This window comes from Tasmannia lanceolata, unplaced genomic scaffold (assembly GCF_043159265.1).
Source record: "Tasmannia lanceolata isolate RefF3 unplaced genomic scaffold, GAP_Taslan_0.1 ptg000037l, whole genome shotgun sequence".
NCBI classification, from domain to species: Eukaryota; Viridiplantae; Streptophyta; class Magnoliopsida; order Canellales; family Winteraceae; genus Tasmannia; species Tasmannia lanceolata.
Window position 1 is genome coordinate 55,349,986 of NW_027518714.1, and position 17,129 is coordinate 55,367,114.

The 17,129-nt window shown below is 37.6% G+C and overlaps 1 protein-coding gene across 2 annotated transcripts; it reads left to right on the forward strand.

Annotated features, from left to right (window-relative positions):
• The first annotated feature begins 6,599 nt into the window (after positions 1-6,599).
• On the forward strand, positions 6,600-11,065 carry LOC143861776 (uncharacterized). 2 transcript variants are annotated; one of them, XM_077372696.1, is made up of 4 exons: positions 6,600-6,737; positions 9,119-9,676; positions 9,752-10,099; positions 10,169-11,065. In XM_077372696.1, exons 2-4 carry the CDS (start codon positions 9,221-9,223, stop codon positions 10,910-10,912), a joined length of 1,548 nt encoding a protein of 515 aa, XP_077228811.1. In that variant the 5' UTR covers positions 6,600-6,737; positions 9,119-9,220; the 3' UTR covers positions 10,913-11,065. The 2 variants fall into 2 exon arrangements, with proteins under 2 accessions (XP_077228811.1, XP_077228812.1); XM_077372697.1 differs by having other exon boundaries at positions 9,755-10,099.
• The last annotated feature ends 6,064 nt before the right edge of the window (positions 11,066-17,129 follow it).

Here is a 17,129-nt window from a genome sequence, read left to right on the forward strand (position 1 = left end):
TTTTTTTTTTTAAAAAAAATTTAGTTTATGTATAGTATGCTTGACTGATATTTTTCATGCAAATTGGATAGAATTATTTGACATAAATGTAAGGGATGTCATGAAACAGTTAGATATGTAGTGGACTCTGAGCTGTATGGTTAGTGGAATTTGATTAATGATGAAACTATATACATTGTCCAATTCAATTCAAAGTAAATTATGTGTTCGAATCATAAAAATAAAATTATATATACATTGTTTAATTTTTGGGATTTGGTAGGCAATTTTGTGGCTCTCTTTTGCGGGAGAGAGAGCAGCCACACAAACTCACGTTTTAACAGATTGTCTTATTCATTTAATTCTTCTGTGGCTATTCTCTCCTGCAAATGTGAGCCGCAAAATGGCTCTCCACGCTCTATTTTAAGCTTTACAATTGAACACAGATAACTTGTTGGAAAGTATATGAGCCATTTACTAGTAAAATAGTGTGATGCAGTATTGTGGTATTTGGGCGCACCTCTTTTAAACCAAAACTTTATGGTTGAGGATTTTCTTACATCTGATGAGTCAATAGGATATTTCCTTAGACAAATGGGTTGGTGTTCTTCTGAATTTTCTCATCAGAAACAGCTGAGGCAATCTCATTTGGAGGATAATAAGGCAGTTCAAGATTTTGTGTGGAGAGACAAATGGCAATGGTAGAGAAGATTGGCCATTTTTAGAGGGGAAAGTGGCATTTTTGTTTTGCATCTTTCGCGAAGAAGCTGTTACGATTTCCATTCCTAATGATAGAACAAACAGTAGAATCGGAATTGACATTCGTTTTACTGGGGGAATTGGAGTAGAATTGGAATTTGATTTCAATACCAATTCCTTATTCTTGTGTTGGTAAATAAGAAAGCACTCCCATGTATGGATTGTGGGCCAAACTTAAGGCGAATTTATATGGGGGATGGCCGTGCATGCATGTGCAGCCCAATAGAACAGTTGGGGCCTACATTATTTGGGTGATCAAAACCATTCATTTGTTGGGCCTTGGTGTAGATAGGGTGTGCCCAAAAAATCTTTTCTGTAAGATGATCTTAACCCTCCGATCCGTGGAGGTTTTTATATTGTGCTGTCCATTTTAAACCTCCACAAACGGAAGGGTTACGGGTTAGGATCATCCTATCGAGAAGGTTTTTTGAGACACCATATCTACAACATGGACCAACAAATGAATGGTTTAGATCACCCAAAAAATGTGGGCCCACTGTTTTTTTTGGGCTGCAAGTTTGCACGGCCACCCACCGTATAATTTCTCGAAACTTCGATACACCTGAGGCGAATATATCACTTCCGAAGGACCATGTTTTACTATTTTTGGGTAACTATGGGATTTGCTAGATTTTTTAATTATTTAATACTTTCTGGAAAATTCAGCCGAAATTAATACTTTTCTAAAATTTCGGCCGAAATTTTCTATGAAATTATTTTATTTGGTTTCGTAGATTTCGCGTGAAATTTCGGGATCCGAAATGCTTTACGAAACCGAAATTTGAATCCATGTTTCAGACCATTCATGCTTGATAGCCAAATGAAGGATTTCAGCAGATTTTGAAAACACCAATTCCCAAGAAGCGTTTTGACGGTTCTCCTTTGGACTACCAATTCCCAAGAAACATTTTAACTCTTCGTCTTTTCATCTTTTTCCTCTCATCCAAGGCTCCTCTTTCTCTCCTTTTAACACCCAACCTCTGGACCACGGCCACAAGACACTAGGAAAAGAGACCACACCTCGCTAAGGTGAGTTTAGGCATTTCCTTTTTTATTTATACTCATTTTGTCTTACTTACATGCCACATTGGGTCGATACTTGAACAAAATATCAACGGCATAGAGTTTGCAATCATAAATCTAAGAAGAACAAGTAAAACCCAACACTTTCTCTCTCAGAAGAAAGAAGAAAAAAAATTCTGTAATTCAAAAAACAAGTGTAACATTCACTTCCTTTTTATAGGAGAGGACTTCTTTTACATTTTGAACTGAAATTATAACAAAGGCAAGAAGCCTTATTACACTAGACTTATTATTAGACCAATAAACATTAGATGATTCTAACTTATTATTAGACCAATAATTTGGTTGTTTGTTTTAAATCAAACATGAGCAATAGGGCCTTAGCTTTGTTATTTCAAAGTCTATAGGACTGATATTTCTTTTACTTTCTCTTATTTGTGATGCTAAAATCAGTTTAATGATATAGGCTCTCTTTGTTTTAGATTTACTAATGTTTTGATGAATGTCTTTGATTTTAGACAGATCTGCTTATAAACTTAGATTGCTAAAATGAGAAAGGGTGCAAAAGAGGTAAAGATGATATGGAATACTTGATTGATGTTTATTTCCAATAATAGTTAGGCACTTATGCTTTGATGTAAATTGTTTTGCAGGATCCATACGGGAAGTCAAGATGCTCTCCATCTAATTTTAACACGAGCATCAATGACATAAAATTGCAGCCCCGTCATTATGAAGTTCTTGAGAGGACTCCTTTTGCGAAGTTGGTTTGGCTTGTAGGCATTCAAATGCACAAGCCCCTCCTGAGAGAAATAGATAAATTATGGGATCCAAAGACGAAAAAATGTACATTAGGGAGCAAGTTAGTTCCATTTGACGTTAGTGATGTCGCATTGGTCCTGGGTCTTCCCACTAAGGGGGAAAGAATACTACTAGTGGACAGGAAAACACGAAAGAAAGGCAAGACTCGTCGTAGAGTGCCCGGTTGGAGTTTTCCTGATGCTTCTGTTAGAGCAACAAACATTGTGGCAAAAGCGAAGACAGTAGTTAATGGAGAAGACCCTCGTGAGATAGAGGAAACTGTGAAATATGTATTGTTATTGCTATTTGCCACTGTATTGTTTACTCCAACGGCACATCGGACATACCAATCCTTTTGGCCCTATATTGACAATTTGGAAAATATAGGAAACTACGCTTGGGCCTATGCAGTCTATGATTGGTTAGTAGACAGCTTGGAGATATGGTCGGAGAAGCAAGGATATCTTGGTGGATGCTCATTGGTATTACAGGTATGATAGACTCTCCCTCGTTTATTGAAATGGGATTGGAAAGAGAAAACTAGGCCGCAAGCCAAGAAGTTTAGATTGATTAAGATGAAACTCATAAAAGCATCTCAGGTGAGGCTTAAAACTCGATACCAATATAGTCTTAGTTCAAAATACTTGTGTTAACTAAATGTTTTAATAAATGTTCAGGTGGTGGCCAGTCTACAACCAAGAGAGGAGGAAGAACATCTGTTACCCTTAAGAGATCAGGTATTGCAACATTGTCCATGTTATGAGTTTACTCCTTAACCATTTCCATGTTCTGAATTTACTTCTTAATTCTACAAACTAATAATTTTTTGTCATGTTTGTATCTTAGGACGCCGAGGTTACAGATGTCATAGATGAACTTCAAGCATTGGCCAAGTACCCTGCCAGGCCAACATTGTCCATTTGTCCTGCAATGCTAACATCGGCCCAGAACAATACTCCTGAAATGTCAGCTATACAAACTGCAAGAAAGAGAAGAGAAGTAACCGAAAGTGAGGTAGAGAAATTTAAAAAAGTGTCTGAGGAGATGAATGAAAAGATAGTAATAATGGAAAACGAGAGGGAGGAAAGGAGAAAGGCTAGGGAGGAAATGCAAGAGAGCATTATGTGTCTAGAGAGGGAAGTAGAGGACATAAAGAAGGGAAGGATACATGCCAATGAAGAAAAGGGTGGGCTGAGTAGAGATAATGGTGAGGGGGTAAAGGATGAGGCACTAAAAGCAATAGTTATAGATGGTGAGCCGTTTTTTGACTCGGAAGAAGCGGCAACCTTTCAGGCGATAGACGATTCTAGACCAGTCTTTCTGCTCAGGACTCTTCCTGCCATTAAACCTGTTGTTGTTCGTCCACTCAGCACCAAGCTGACCGAGGCCGATTCAGCTGACACAGAATCGAGTGGAACCCAGCTGGGTAATGTCCTATGACTATTTTGTGTTTATTTTTTTGTCATTTTCCTCCCGAGTGCTGATCGGCTCTTGTTCTTTGCAGAGTCTAGCTCCATGGATATAATGAAGATGGTTAAGGCTTTGAAGGAGTCTCAACAGGCCAAGACAGTGGCAAAGAAGGAGACGGCATTCATTATTAAAGATCCAATGCTCATCGAGCGGGAGAAGAGGGAGAAAGAGAGAGAGGAGGGAAAGAAGATGAAACAAGTGGTGAAGGAGACGGAGCAGGAGAGGGAGAGGAGGGAGAAGAACAAAGACAGCAAGAATAGGCCCGGAGATCCGGATCTTGCTGATTCGAGGGCGCCCAAGAGCCCGAGGCCGAATCTCCTGACCGGGGATTCGTCCACATCTCCTTCCCTCGGGGACACTTCAGACTTGAATATGGAGGGAGGGAATGGTATGGATTGCATTAAGGAAGAGGCCCACAAACTCAAGGGAATGGCTGAAGAGATGATTAGAAGTTGGGATTACTTTGGTGGTAAATGTCTTCCAATGGAGAGGGAATGGGTGGGTCAGGGCCACCAACTTGAACAGTGGTATGCTACTGGGATGTTTAATCCTGTGCTCGAGAAGGAAACTGTGCAGAATCAATACCCAATCTTTGAAGTGTGGGTCCAGCATCCACATTTCAAGAACTTGGAGACGCTTGAGGGTCCTACATGGCAACGGAAGGCAGCAGAGTATGGGTTGTGGCATCAATTCATTAAAGTCTGTGTGGCAGCAGCGAAGTTGGGGAAGAAGGTGTCCGTGGAGGAAGTAATGGGGGTGGAAGATGAAGCACTAGTGCTTCAAGAAGCTGGATTTGATGTTGGTTTAGTAATGGGGAAGCTACGGTTTATTCGTGTATTGCTGGGCATAGTGGCAGCAGCACAAAAAGAGAAGGAAAGACTGGATGCAGAGTATATAAAAATGTGTGAAGCTGAAGCTGAGACACTGGGAAGGCAGGGTGAAGTGGAGCGACTAGAGGCAGAATTGGCGAAAGCCCGAGCAGAAGTAGCGAGGACCAAAGCAAAGCTGGAAGAAGCTCAACGGGCTACGAACGAGTTTCGTTCCAAACTGGAAGAATCTAACATGCAGCGAAAGCATATAGACGGCTTTATACAATATTTAGAAAGTTGCATATAATTTGGGGTAAAAGTTCCAATATAGTGTAATAATTTTTGTTATATGAACAGAAGTAGGCTTTTTTCATCTGGGTCTGTGTCCATATTTGATAGTTTTCATTTGAATTGAGAGAGAGCTATAACTGAAATATTTGATATGCTTCAAGTCAGATTAGCTAGCTATTTTCATAATGAAAGTTACAGAAATAGAGGAATCTAATGTGCAATGCGCAGAGAGGATATAGATGGCTTTATACAATATATTTAGAAAGCTGCATGCAAGATGGGGTAAAAGTTCCAATACGGTGTAATATCTCTTGTTATTTGAACAGAAGTAGGCTTTTTTCATCTGTCTCTGTGTCCATATCTAATATTTGATATGCTAAATCTGTAGATACAACTTCAGCTGCTAGTTTTTTTTCATCTGTCTGTATCTCTTATCTGATATTTGATAGCTTTCATTTGAATTGAGAGAGCTGTAACTGAAATGTGGTTTTATATTTGAATTGAGAGAGAGAGAGAGAGAGAGAGAGAGAGAGAGAGAGAGAGAGCTATAACTGAAATATGGCTTTATAATTGGGGGTTTTTATATGGTGCAAGTCCATGTAGTCCAGTATTTTTTCAAAAAGTACGGTACGGCTCACACCATAGGATGATCCAAACTGTCCATATGATGAGCCACAACATGATAGGTTGTGCCAATAAACCGTTTTCATAGGTTGATCCTAGCCCTCCGATCTATAGAGGATCTGCATATTATGGAAAGCTGTAGATCGAGAAGGGTTGGGATCTCATAATGCTTGCCCAATCAATAGAATCGGAATTGACATTCCCTTTACTGGGAAATTGGAAGAGGATTAGGATTGATTTCAATACCGATTCCTGATCATTGTAATCCAAAGACACCTTAACTGTGCTGAGTAAGACTTAGGAAACACTCCAATGTGCACGGATTGGAAATGGATTGTAGCCCAAAATCAGAAAGTAACCAAAAAGCACGGCAGGTGTATTGATTCAAAGTGGAACCCATGACACCCCTAATAAAAGGCTAGAAACATAAGGAAAACCTATATATGTATAAGAATTTACAATGGCTAATGATATTGGCACTGCCATGTTTTGATAATTGCACTAACTCATCTTGTCTTTTATTATTTAAGCAGCTGTCAAATGTTATTTCAATTCCCAAAAAGCTCTGATAACTCATAAGCCATTTAAAAAAGAAAGTATAAATTTATTTTACTTTTTTTTAATGGCAAGTTGAGTTTGTGCCATTATTAAAACATATCAATAGCCTTTAAAATTATACATTTTCAGACCATTCATGGCAAGAAAACCAAAGGAAGGATGTTAGCAGATTTGGAAAACACCAATTGGGAAGAAGCATTGTGATGATACGATCTTGACCGTTGCACACCTCATAAAAGGAGTGTCGATAGGACCCACGTTTAGACCCCATTTTGAAGGACAATGGGTTCTTATAGTTGATTGTTTTTAGGCCACCACTCTCTCTCTCTCTCTCTCTCTTTTCATTTTCTTCCTCACAGGCACTCTCAAGTCTCAACACTAACGCCTACAAGAAACTGGGAAAAAGGACCACAACTCAGTAGGGTGAGTTTAGGCCTTTTCTTTTTTATTTATGCTCTTTATTTCTACTCATTTTGTCTTACTATACACACCACATTGGGTCGCCAATGGAACAAAATATCAAATGCATAGTGTTTGAACTTTGCACACGGGTATAATCTCTCTTTTCCAGCCAGAATAAAACCCTAAGTTTCTAAAACTTCGACTCCATTGAGGCCATGTTTGGCAACCATGATTTTTTTTTTCATGGAATATTTGCTTTAGAGACAGAATAATAAGGAAAAATAGGGAAGTGATATATCCACCCCTTTTAATTACTAGGGCCACCCAGCAGCAGTGTATCAGTGATTGCAGAGGGGCTGATGTACTTCAAGTCAGAAGGATTCAATGGGGCTGATTGTGTTACGAACCTAAATCGGTTCGTAACGGAATTGATCTTCTTAGAGGGAAGATTAGCCTCTTGATCCACTTCGAGGGAAGGATCAATCCTCATTTGTGAACAAAGACACGATTTCTCAAACAAGTTTCTTCATTGATTTCCATTAACAGAAAGATGTGCTTATATAAAAAGCACTTAATGATAAACATAGAATAAACATACAAATAATAAATCCTGATCTAAATTAGTATCCTAATCTATCATAACTACTAAATATATCACATCTGGCAAGATCTGATCTTATTTTCTAAAATAGCATAATAATTTTGTATTTTGACTTACTCTGTTGTATTTTCGAATTGGTCTCGGGTATGCCCGTGGCAACACTTTTCTATATTTTGTAATGCAGGATGGGACTCCGAGTACCGAATGCTATCTTAATATTAATGAAATATGTCAACTTTCCAACAAAAAAACAAAAAAAAAGCATAATAATTTATTTCACCACAAGTGGGTCCCATTTAGGCACGTAACATTCCACCCGCCTTGAAATCGACCTTGTCCTCAAGGTTGGAGATTGCGAACCAATTGGGGAAAAAATCAAATCTTGTATATTTTCTGAAAGTCTTTTTCTGCCTCCCTCCTTTTCTTCTTCTCTTTGTCTTGCGGTTTATCGTCATCAATGGTTGAAACAACTCCATTTTCAAACCGATCTCATCGCGGCGTTCATCAAAGCTCGTTCGTTATGTTTTTCTGGAATGATTTGGATGGTGACGCACGGATGATTGTGGGCGAGAATTTTTTCGAAGGCGTTGGACAGTTTGAAACCATCTATATACTTCCATCAATTCCAAAATAAAACCTTTGATCTTCTAAAAATCTCCACGCATCGAATCTGAAAACATAGCGATGGAGCAGGATCAACGGCTCTGATACCACTTCTTAGAGGGAAGATTAGCCTCTTGATCAACTTCGAGGGAAGGATCAAGCCTCCTTTGTGCACAAAGACACGATTCTCAAACCAGTTTCTTCATTGATTTCCATTAACAGTAACATGTGCTTATATAAAAAGCAATTAATGATATACATAGAAAGTGATGGAGATAAACATAAAATAATAAATCCTAGTCTAAATTAGTATCCTAATCTATCATAACTACTAAACATATCACATCTGGCAAGATCCGATCTTATTCTGTAAAATAGCATAATAATTTATTCCATCACAAGTGGGTCCCATTTAGGCACGTAATAGATTGCCATGTACACTGCTGCTGGGTGTCCCAAGTAATCAAAAGGGGCGCATATATCACTTCCCGAAAAATAAAACTCTATTTTGAATAGAGTTTTTCTTTTCCCTATTTTTCTGTCACTTATCACCCCCTCCCTACTCATGCCCTCTCATTTCTCTTTGTCTTCCAAGCTCCCTGCCCCTCTCCCACCACTTGATAATATTCCATGAAGAAAAACATCATGGCTTCCAAACATGGCCTTAGGACTACTGTGCAGTTCAAATGTGTAAGCATGATTTCTTTGGGATTTTATGTGTAAGCCTGTAGTCCAGTATTTTTAAAAAAGTACTGTACAGCCCACACCATAGGATGATACACCATCCATCTGATGGACTATACAGGCTTACACCATATGGAAACTCCTTTTATAAACTTGTATAGGTCTTGGCATTTGTTCCTATCATTTCTTGTAATATCTTCACAAAAGAGTATTCTTGTTGGCTATATCACATTTTCAAGTGGGTCATAGCTTCCCTTTTTTCTGTTGAATTTCAAAGACCCACTTGGGATTACTGATTAGATGTTAGAATTTTTTAAGGTTTCCGGTCTTACAGATCATATCCTCAACTGGGTCATGAGGTTGAAATGCTGAAACTTAGATGGATTATATGTTGGAACAAAGAGAATTCCCCTTTCTATTCATTCTGCGCCTTTTCATACTTGTTCTGTGGCTTCTCAGACAATATCTTCAACAAGTTCATGACTGTTTTTCTCCTCCTCCCTCTGAAATGCAGAGACCCAGTTAGGATATTAGATATTGGATCAAAGAAACTCAGCCCGGCTTGTTGAATTAGTTTTGTGTGACTTCAAAGTTGAATATAAAGATAGGGAATGATATGGATTGCATTAAGGAAGAGGCCCTCAGACTCCGGGGAATGGCTGAACAGATGATTAGAAATGAGGATTACATTGGTGCTAGAGATAAGCTAAACGACGCAAAACAGCTTTTTCCAGCACTAGAAAATGTTTCTCAGATGCTAACTGTCTGTAATATACTCTGCGCTGCTAACTTAGATTTCCCAAATCACGGGATGGACTGGTATTTCATTCTACAGCTCAATCCTAATGATGATGAAGTAACGATAAGAAGTGGGTATGAAAAGCTCTGTCTGGATCTTGAGCCCATTAAGGATGAGTTTCCTGGTGCTAAATCTGCACTGGAGTACATCGATAAAGCAATGTCAGTGCTTTCTGATAGAGGAAAACGTTCTGTATTCGATGCTAAGAGGAAAGCTAGTTGGAAGTCTTCGGGGCATGCTCATCTGATAAATGTTAAACCATCAAAGAAGCAGGTACTTTTGCCATTCTTGATTTTCACTGGAATATTCTTTCGGTCTTGTGTTATTAATTCTCATTTTCTTTGGTAGAAGCAAATTGCGGGTGTGCAATTGACGACCCAAAAATCTGAAGTAGAGATGAACAGAGAAGCTAATGAGGAGGCCATGAATGGATTTCCCATATCAGTCTCTCATCATACAGCAGCTCCATCCTCCTTACCTTCTGAGAATCAACCTCAGGATTCATTGCAACCCTCTCTGCCTACGCCGACAAAATCCACAACAGACCAGGTGTCTGACCGAACAAGGGAATCCTCGCCTGAGAAAGAGAAAGAAACCAAGGCCGAGTTAACACTTCAGGCCGAATCTGGTGATCATTCTCCTGACGATTCTCCTTCTCCTTCTCCTTCCCTGGAAAATCCAGCCACTCCCCTAGAGGTTGGTAATCTAAACAAAATGTTTAAACTGTTAGTAATGTGGTTCAAAGTATTGACTCTTGCATTTCAGATCCCTCCATTTGATACCGTCATAGACTACATTGAGGATCTTCGCCTGCTGATCCTAGACGAATCTTTTTCATCACCAGAGAACCAATCATCCAGTTTGGTCCAGCTCGAGTCAACTGAAATCCAAAATGCAAAGAAGATCGTGGGTATGGCATCTTCTATGGAATTGCAATTATTTGTTTCTGAAGAATTTCAATTGGAACTCAAAAATGCGATTGACATATTGTTGGCCGACAAGAACAAAACTCCAGGTCGAACTTCCAAGCTTCTAAACTTTCAGAAATATATCGAGCATTTAGTGCCAGATTACAAATCCTACCTGAAGGATTTAGATGCAGCCGAGCGTGTCTGTTCTGAAGTCAATTTTCTTAGACAAACACTGTCCCAGACGGTCGATCGAATGGAAAGACTCGCAGATGTCAATCGAAAATGCAAGCAGGAAAAAGACTCCATTCTTGAAGAAAAACACAATCTGAAAGCAAGGATTAAAGAACTCTTCCAGCAGCAGATGAAGATTGATACCTCACTCGCCGACAATCTTCGGTTAATGAAGGAGCTGGTGGCCAAAACTGAGGAGGATAAAATGTGTTTCAGGACCAAGATAACCGAGAAATGGGATTTGAAGATAAAGGAAAAAGATGCCAACAAATGTCTGGAACATCTTCGCGAAGTATGGGAGGATAAGAGGAAGCTGATTCGTGATATCACGTGTAAAAGCATGGAGGGAAGGAAAGAAAAAAATTAAACTTAAAGCTTTTATTTCAGCCTTCAGGCCATAATAATTAGTAACTCAGCCATGAGGCCACGTACTATTTTTATTTTTGTTTTCATGGATGGTAGATTTTAACTCTTTTGACCTAGTGATAGGCTGTTTGATGAATGTTTTAGCTCATCTTAATCAGTCTGTTCCTATTTTTCAATTGTCTCCTATAGTATAGGATAATATGGTTTGAGAAACTTAGCTTTGATAGATACCATCAATATCTTTGAGGTGATAAGCACCGCCATTTAATACTTTATAACTAATAAATGGTCCCTCCCAATTCAGTGACTATTTCCTAAATGTTGGATTTTTAGTTCTAATAGGCAAAATGGTTTTCCAAACTAGGCCGTTTTTTGCAAAAAAAATTGTTATAGATAATCTAAGTTCAGATAAGTCTTTGAGCTCGGTTAGTATGACTTGTGCATATTCGTCTTTAGATAAGTTATTTTGTACAATCACCTGTAAAGACTGAACCGGGACTTACATAGGTTGAACTACATTATGCTGGTATGTTAAAGCAAATGGGGTGGTCTCTGTATTTGATTTTTTTGAAGTCCTATAAACCCACAGGACTTCAGACAACAACATAACTAGAAGGGTGTTGGCTGTATTTCCTGAACTGATAGATATTATTTCATCCATGTGTTCTGTTCTTTCCACTAACTGTACTCAAATGTTTTTTCTGTAGTTTGCGAAGTTATGCACATGATTGTAACTTACATCATGTCTACTTTTAACCATCTATTTGTCCTGCCTTATTTTGGGAGAATTGCATCTTGCATCACTCTACCTACAAGACTTTGTTAGGCTCCTAATCAATATACTAACAAGTGGTAGACCTATATTCTATGTTGTTATGTTTTTAACTTTTAAGTTTTTTGCCCATTTTCATTTGTTATTGCAATGGATTATACTTTCCATGAACAGCCTATTCTCTTATTGATGCTACTTTTTCATATTTGTAAGAGTCAATAGCTAAAACCATTTGTAACACAGTTCTGTTTTCCATATTTGTACACCAAATGACTGATTCATTCTTAGGCTAGTTGTCACGGGCCTGCTAATTCGTAGGCTAAAACCTGTGTGGCACTCGTGCCACACCTCAATGTTAGCCTCAAGTCAGCCAAATCCAAGTGACCGAGCCAATGGTCCTGATCATGCCACATGGCATCATCCAGTGCTTCAAGGCCATCCTAGAAATATCTAGACTCACTAGAATACTCTACACTTGTTCTACAAAGAATCCTCAAGAATAATCTTACTCCTAGACATCTCTACAAATATCTACAAACAATCAGGTCTATCTAGAATCTTCTACACATCTTTGGAGTTCTAGAATGCTTTCTATACATCCAGGGCTGATTTGGGTATCCTCTAAGCATATAAAAAGGGTTCAAGTGGAACATGGAAATGAGAACTTGGTCAATTTTAGTGATGTATAAGGTTTGTGGTCATTTTAGTATAATCACTGTTTAAAAATGAGGATGCAGGTCAAAATGCTGCCAAGAAAATTCCTTGCGACTCGGCGCGTATGTGGCCAAGAATGCGGTTGACACTGCTGGGTACTCGGATGACGTGGTCATAACTCGGGAGAGTCAAAGGAGTTTTTATTGACTCTGTAGGGCAAAATGTAGAATGTAGTGGCAAAACGTGGAACACAGCCAAGGGAAAAGAGAGTTGACTCCAGGGAGTCCACGATGATGCGGGGGAGTTTTAAAACTATGAGTATAATCTCCCGTGTTGATAGATCTACTCTATGAATAAAAAAATCAATAGGAGCAACTAGATATCATCCTTGGGATCGCATGCTAACGAAAATAACTTTAGAAAATGTTCTTTTGGGTCGATCGCATGCTAACGAAAATAACTTTAGAAAATGTTCGTTTGGGTCTACAAGAAAGAATTTTTTCCTTCCATCAAAATTGATGGAAACGAGAACTATGGGGTCACCTTTCTTCGTTTATTGGTCCTTTTGCTGTTGTACATTCAAACGATCCCTCCAAAACCTTCTTTTATCACTAGTACCATGAAAAAAAATCCCCTAGAGGTGCGCATAGTTCGATTTGTAAATTTTAAACTTTTATTCTTATGCTAAAGTTGTGTTTTTTTTTTTTTTCCTTTAATAATTTGTTGCTTCCTTGCTATTGTTGATATTATAGCATTTCAAATTTAACAGACCCATATCTAATTATATGAACATGACAAGCGCACAATTCTATTTTCTATCGTTTTAGAACAATTCATGTACTTCTCTGGATGTGGTATCTTCTCTGTATGTAATCTTTTGTGGCTAGTAAGCAAGCAAGCTATGCACAGGTTGCAACTATAGCCAGTGGAGTATATGCTGTTTGGGCAAAATACCATCCGAAAATTACAGTTAACACCATGTTTTAGTGAGACAGACCATGTTGAAATAAATGGATACAGTTACAGTAGCCTTATATCAGTGAAAGTTCCTCCTCTATCTGATATTCGATAGCTTTCATTTGAATTGAGAGAGATAGAGAGAGGGGGGGTGCTATAACTGAAATATGGTCTTATATCTTGGATTGAGAGAGAGCAATAGGGCCCGTTTGGATACCCCTTGGATTTGGATTTGGAGGTGAATTTGGATTTTTAAATCCAAATTCGCTGTTTGGCAAGCCTTTATGACATCTGGATTTGGATTTGAGTGAAATCCACAAGATTTACAAATTCCTCATGTTAGTGTAATTTTTTGGATTTATAAATCCTTTCTGCGAGAAGTTATTTATAAATCTAAATCCGACCCGGAAGGAGTTAAAATGACCAAAATATACCAAAAAAGTATTAAATGACTTAAGTACCCACATGACATTAAAAACTTATCAAAATACATCGTATTAGGTAAAATGACTAGAAAACCCCGATTCAAGCAAAATGACCGAAATACCCCTATACCACATAAAAATGACAAAATACCCCCGAGTCGTGCAAAATGACTAAAATACCCTTAAGACATAAAAATGATCAAAATAACCTCATACATGGTAAAATGACTAGAATACCCCAATATCATGGAAAATTACTAAAATACCTCTAGATCAAATAAAAATGACCCATGGCTCATAAAAATGACTAAAATAACTAAAAATACCATCATTAGATAAAAATGATAAAAATATGCCATATTAGGTAAGATGACTAGATATTAGGCTCATGAAAAATGACTAAAAATACCCTCATGAGATAAAAATGAGAAAAATACGCCATATTAGGTAAAATGACTAGAATACCCCCGGGTCATGCACAATGACCAGAATACACCTATACCGGGTGAAAATGACCAAATATCCTGAGTCATGAAAAATGACTAAAACACCCTTGTGACATAAAAAATGATCAAAATACCCATATAGGGTAAAATGACTAGAATACCCCTGGATCATGGAAAATGGCTGAAATGCTCATATATTAAGTATTTTAGGGCTTTTTGGTTTTGTTAGATTTCAAATTCAAATCCAAAGAGCATCCAAACAAAAAAAATTAATTTAGATTTGAAATCCAAATCTATACGTGGTCATCTAAACGGCATTATTTATTAATTTGTGAATTTTAAAATTCTTGATTTCAAATCCATGGATTTTGGAAATCCAAATTCACCTCCAAATCCAAATCCAACGGGTATCCAAACGGGCCCTAACTGAAATATGGTTTTATATTTGGATTGAGAGAGAAATTATACCACTCAGAGTGAGAAACACATTTCCAAGTATGAAAAAACAATTACATCAGAGCGTATCTTAAGTAGATAATCTTTTCATATTGAAAGTTATAGAACTGCATGGAACCCATTTTAAAGGCACAGAATTAGGGCTATCAACGGTCTCAATCTAAACTGGTGGAACATTATACACAAGTTGTATGTTGGGTTTTGGTTTCTTGTTTACCACATGTAGGTGTGGGTTTTCTTTGTAAAAAATGGTAAATATTAAATAAAATTAATATGGCGGGTTTTCTTTGTGTTTACCACACAAGCTCACTTTTTAGCAGATTTTGTCGCATTCATTTAATTCATCTAAGGTGGCTGCTCCCTCCTGCAAAAGTGAGCCACAAAACGGCTTTCCGCGAAATTGGCTAGCAAATTCCTAAATTTAAGTATATAATTTTTTGTTTGCGCAGATGATATCCAGTTATCCACTCCCTTACATTGATATTGGCACTCAACTCCCTATTTTAAGATTTTATGATTGAACTCTTCCTAACTTGTCTGTCAAGATATTGACGATGATTTTATGCTCCTTGGTTTTTCTGGGTTTGAACTGATGAGAGAGAAAAGCTGTCTCTGTGTTTTTTTTCCTACACCATTGGACCTAATTTTTTTGGGGGAGTGATATCAGCACAAGTGCACAACCGTACTTTGATAATTGTACTGGCCCATCTTGTCTTTTATTATATAAAAAGCGGTCAAGGGTTATTAGGCTTCCCAAAAAGCTCTTACAACCAATTAAAAAGGAAAAGACAATCTGCATTTGTGCAATTATTAAAACATGGTTGTGCTGATATCATTTCTCCTTTTTTAACGTGTTCGTTCCTTGTCATGGTTAGCCTTACGATGTCCATCTTACATGTAATTTTAATGACCTTCTCTATGGTTCTTTTTAGAAATGTTCAAAGATGTGAATATTTATTCCTAAATCCACGATCCCACTAGCTTCTCTCTCTCTCTATTATATTTACATAAGGGGAATGATATTTTCCCCCCTTTGACGGATAAAATCCTCCCCAATAATGTTTTCGGCTAACTTTCAAAGGTAAGGAAAAACGTTAAAGGGGGTGAATTTATCCTCGAGTAGTGAACCATTCTCACGGAAAACGTTAAGGGGGGGGGATATCATTCCCCTTCCATAATCAGTAGAGCAGTCACCTCAGATGAATTAAATGATATTGGAACTACCATGCTTTAATAAATGCACAAACTCAGCTTGTGTTTTCTTTTTAAATTGACTTCTGCCTGAAAATTTTAATACATAGAATCCTATGGTAGGGATTTTTGCTGCATGGCCTAAGAGACGAATGGTTTGGATCATTGACCAAGTGGGCTCTGCTTCCATCATACAAGAGTCCTTCATAGTGAAAACAAATTGGAGGGTCCGAATCGTCCAAGGGGTGTGGACTCTGCATCATAACAAAGCCTAGCAAATAAAGGATTTGGGTCACTAAGCAAGATGCCAAAAAAAAAAAAAAAAACATTTTATGCTGCATTTGAAGCCTTTGTAAGAACAGTCCTATAAATTAATAGGGATTTGCTAGGGACCATTGCAGAAGGCATTTCGTGGGCAGGCTGTTGCATGAGAGAGCAGCCACCTCATGAATAAGACAAAATCTGTTGAAAAGTGAGCCCATGTGGCTGTTCTCTCATGCAACAGCCGACCGAAATGCCTCTTGTCCATTGTCCCTAGCAAATCCCAAATTATTAGTATGTACTATAATTCTTCAATTTACTATTCAAAGATAAGAAATATTTATTTAAAATATTTAAGTTAACATCTAATTTAATATTTCTGGAACACAAGATGTATCTAAATAAATGGTGGAACATGCAGTATTCTTTTCCATATTTTTAGGCACAAACTGCATTCCTAAATTTGATCTTTTAACGATTCCATATTTTTTTCTTTAAAACAGTTTTAAAGCATGTATGTTTTTTTATCAACCTGTTCAATGTGTGTTACTAGCAAGGTTTTAAATTTTGGTTTTGGCATGAATTTTGGACCAAATCGAAACCAAAATTTTCACCGAAATCCTGAAATATCGGCCAAAATTGGGTAGAAAAAAGTGAAATGCTGTTTTTTGGGGCCGAAATTACAAAAATTTCGGCTGAAATTATGTAAACAGATAAAATAATAATATTTTAACTAAAATTCTCTGAAATTTCGGGGCCATTTCTGTTTTGGAATGTTTCGGTTTCGGACTTCGGTCGAAATTTAAAACCTTGGTTACTAGTGCAAATAAAACTTAGAAACAAAAGGAAAATAAGGAAACCATCTTACATCACGTGTACTAATAAAAACATATATATATATATATATATATATATATATATATATATATATATATATATATATATATATATGAGAAAAGTGTAACTACACATACGTGTAGCTAACTTAGAATTGACTCCACATTTTTAGACCATGGACGCTAAGGCCATGTTCGGCAACCGGGATTTTTTTTTTTC

Coding starts and splice junctions, on each gene's coding strand:
- LOC143861776 (XM_077372696.1), top strand. CDS start 9,221: ATGGATTGCATTAAGGAAGAGGCCCTCAGACTCCGGGGAATGGCTGAA. Junction 9,677..9,751: donor TTAAACCATCAAAGAAGCAG/GTACTTTTGCCA, acceptor TTTCTTTGGTAG/AAGCAAATTGCGGGTGTGCA. Junction 10,100..10,168: donor ATCCAGCCACTCCCCTAGAG/GTTGGTAATCTA, acceptor CTTGCATTTCAG/ATCCCTCCATTTGATACCGT.